The following is a 2500-nucleotide window of genomic DNA, read 5'->3' as shown; positions in this document are numbered from 1 at the left end:
AAACACACACACACACAGACTTTTACGACAAATGTAAAAATAAGAGTTAGGAGAAATCGAGAGATATGGCATATATGAGAGAGAGAGAGAGAGAGAGAGAGAGAGAGAGAGAGAGAGAGAGAGAGATTCTATGAAAGCAAACGTAAATGATAAGTTATGGGAACATGAAATTTTCGAGGCAGTATATGCCTATATACATGCAAGAACACACACACACACAGACTTTTACGACAAATGTAAATAAGAGTTAGGAGAAATCTGAGATATATGGCATATATGAGAGAGAGAGAGAGAGAGAGAGAGAGAGAGAGAGAGATTAGAGAGAGCACTCCCATCTGCAAAGCAATGCGTCCCACATCTGGCCCGGGAAAGCAAGGGCGTCCCAAACCAGGAAGAAGGAAATCGCGAGAAGCATGATAAAAAGGCGATATCTCTTCCTTTTAGCGCCACGACCCCGAGAGAGCCCAGATGTACTATATACACGTCAACAAAGGCGAGATGAACCGTAAATCCTGATTTAGACCCGGCGGAGAAAAACACGTGTGAGATGCGATTCGCAATTCTTCGCTGCCACTTGACATTTATCCGTCGCGAACCAGGTCGCTGGCAAGACACGTGTGAGTGCGCGCGCGCGCCTAAAAACGGCGCACAAAGGCGTTCGGAAGTGACGCAACGACTGCGCCGTGCGCTCGCGTATACGCAGAATTTGCGAGAGTGATGATCTTCGCCGATGCGCAGAATTTCATTTTTGGAATTGCTTTCAATTGTCGCCCGAGGCATCGGGCTGAAATGCCAGTAGTATATCGTTGTAGTATTTATGGTAACAATTTGAAGAATGAATATGACGTCACACTAGCAACATATATAGGTGAATGAAATGACGTCACAGATGAGATGGGAACAAAAAAACGACATGTAAGAGGCAAAACAAATACACTACTTAGAAGCAAAAATGCAATGGCAAGACAAACTACATTTGAGAGAGAGAGAGAGAGAGAGAATTTTTCTTGTAAAAACATAAGTTACGGGAAAACGGAAACTAGAGAGAGAGAGAGAGAGAGAGAGAGAGAGAGAGAGAGAGAGAGAGAGCAACACTCACCCCGGGGCAGGAAGCCAGCTGAGATGAGGGTAGCATCCATGACCGTCCTGGGCAGCAGCAGACAGAAGGCAGCTACGAGATGGAGGAAGGGGGCAGTCGGTACCCCGTGTAACCAGAGGTTCCTAAAATAAAAATAAAAAGTTATCTATATTATTTATGGGTCAGTCTGTAAGAACTTTAAGAGATATGTAAAAGTATACATACAACTCATATACATATACATATATTATTATTCAAGTTACAAATGTCCTTTAACATCTAATTCGCTCTACCTCGGAATTCATATATTTTCATGTATGGAAACCGAAGGGGAATTTTTAGTTGATAATAATTTCGTCCTCTCGTGGGTTCGAACCACCGCCCAGCGGACAGAGAAGAAATCAGGACTTCAGTGACGTTATCGATTCGGCCAACACACATACATATTATAATGCAATGGAATCCTGTTCGGTATATCTTACTTTAACCAGACCACTGAACTGATTAACAGCTCTCCTAGGGCTGGCCTAGGAAAGATTAGATATTTTGACGTGGCTAGGAACCAATTGGTGACCTAGCAACGGGACCTACAGCTTATTGTGGGATCCGAACCACAATATATCGAGAAATTAATTTCTAATCACTAGAAACAAATTCCTCTGATTCCAAGTTGGCAGAGCAGGGAATCGAACTAGGAACTACCGAATCGGTAGGCGAGCACGAAAACCACTCATCCGACGAGGAACACTCGGAATTCTGTTGAACTGTCTTGAAATATGTACCTGGTGGTTGGTCATCTGTTGTGGGTTGCACCTCAATGGTTAGACAAGGCTGTGGGGTTAGCAATGTCATCCCAAAAGACCACCTGAGCTTCGTGTGTGTGTGTCGCGACAGCTGGATGACCCACCCCACTACCCACTCACCTGATGACGCCCCTGGCCGCCTCCAAGACAGGCGGCGGGTCCCGGCTGCAGGTGGACAGGGAAGCCCCGAGTTTGAAGCCGTCGTTGGCCAGGTTGCCGACCTTGACGGCGGAGGTGACGAGGAAGAAGGGCAGGACGACCACCGAGGCACCGACCAGCCCGACGTAGGCGTTGAGTTCGATGTAGGGCTGTTGGTCTATTAAGAGAGAGAGAGAGAGAGAGAGAGGGTTGTCGGGTTGTTAGTGAGTGAGAGTGGAGGACTTATCGTTTTTTAATTAAGATAACAAACATTATTATTCTCGTTGATCTTTGTGATTTCTGTATGCTTGTAAGAGAAAACAGTCTTCATAGGGTTTACTGAACAAATCATATCTAATATTTGTAGGGGGGTTAGTAAAGTACAAGTTAAGATTAATGATACAGAGCTATTACAGCCAGTCTTCCCTAATGTAATAGTACAGGTTAAGATAAATGATACAGAGCTATTACAGCCAGTCTT

General features: G+C 44.8%; 1 protein-coding gene across 1 annotated transcript in view; it reads right to left on the bottom strand.

The window, feature by feature from the left end:
• LOC135214323 (uncharacterized) overlaps nt 1-2500 on the bottom strand; it is a 182839-nt gene that overhangs the window by 69958 nt on the left and 110381 nt on the right. Inside the window, exons 3-4 of the mRNA XM_064248516.1 lie at nt 2002-2197; nt 1100-1221 (exon numbers count right to left, since the gene is read on the bottom strand). Coding sequence (XP_064104586.1) covers nt 1100-1221; nt 2002-2197 — 318 coding nt within the window. The remainder of the gene's footprint in view (nt 1-1099; nt 1222-2001; nt 2198-2500) is intronic.

Source organism: Macrobrachium nipponense, chromosome 45 (assembly GCF_015104395.2).
Source record: "Macrobrachium nipponense isolate FS-2020 chromosome 45, ASM1510439v2, whole genome shotgun sequence".
Lineage (NCBI taxonomy): Eukaryota > Metazoa > Arthropoda > Malacostraca > Decapoda > Palaemonidae > Macrobrachium > Macrobrachium nipponense.
The sequence above is the reverse complement of the archived record's forward strand: the minus strand, read 5'-3'. Positions and strand labels throughout refer to the sequence as shown.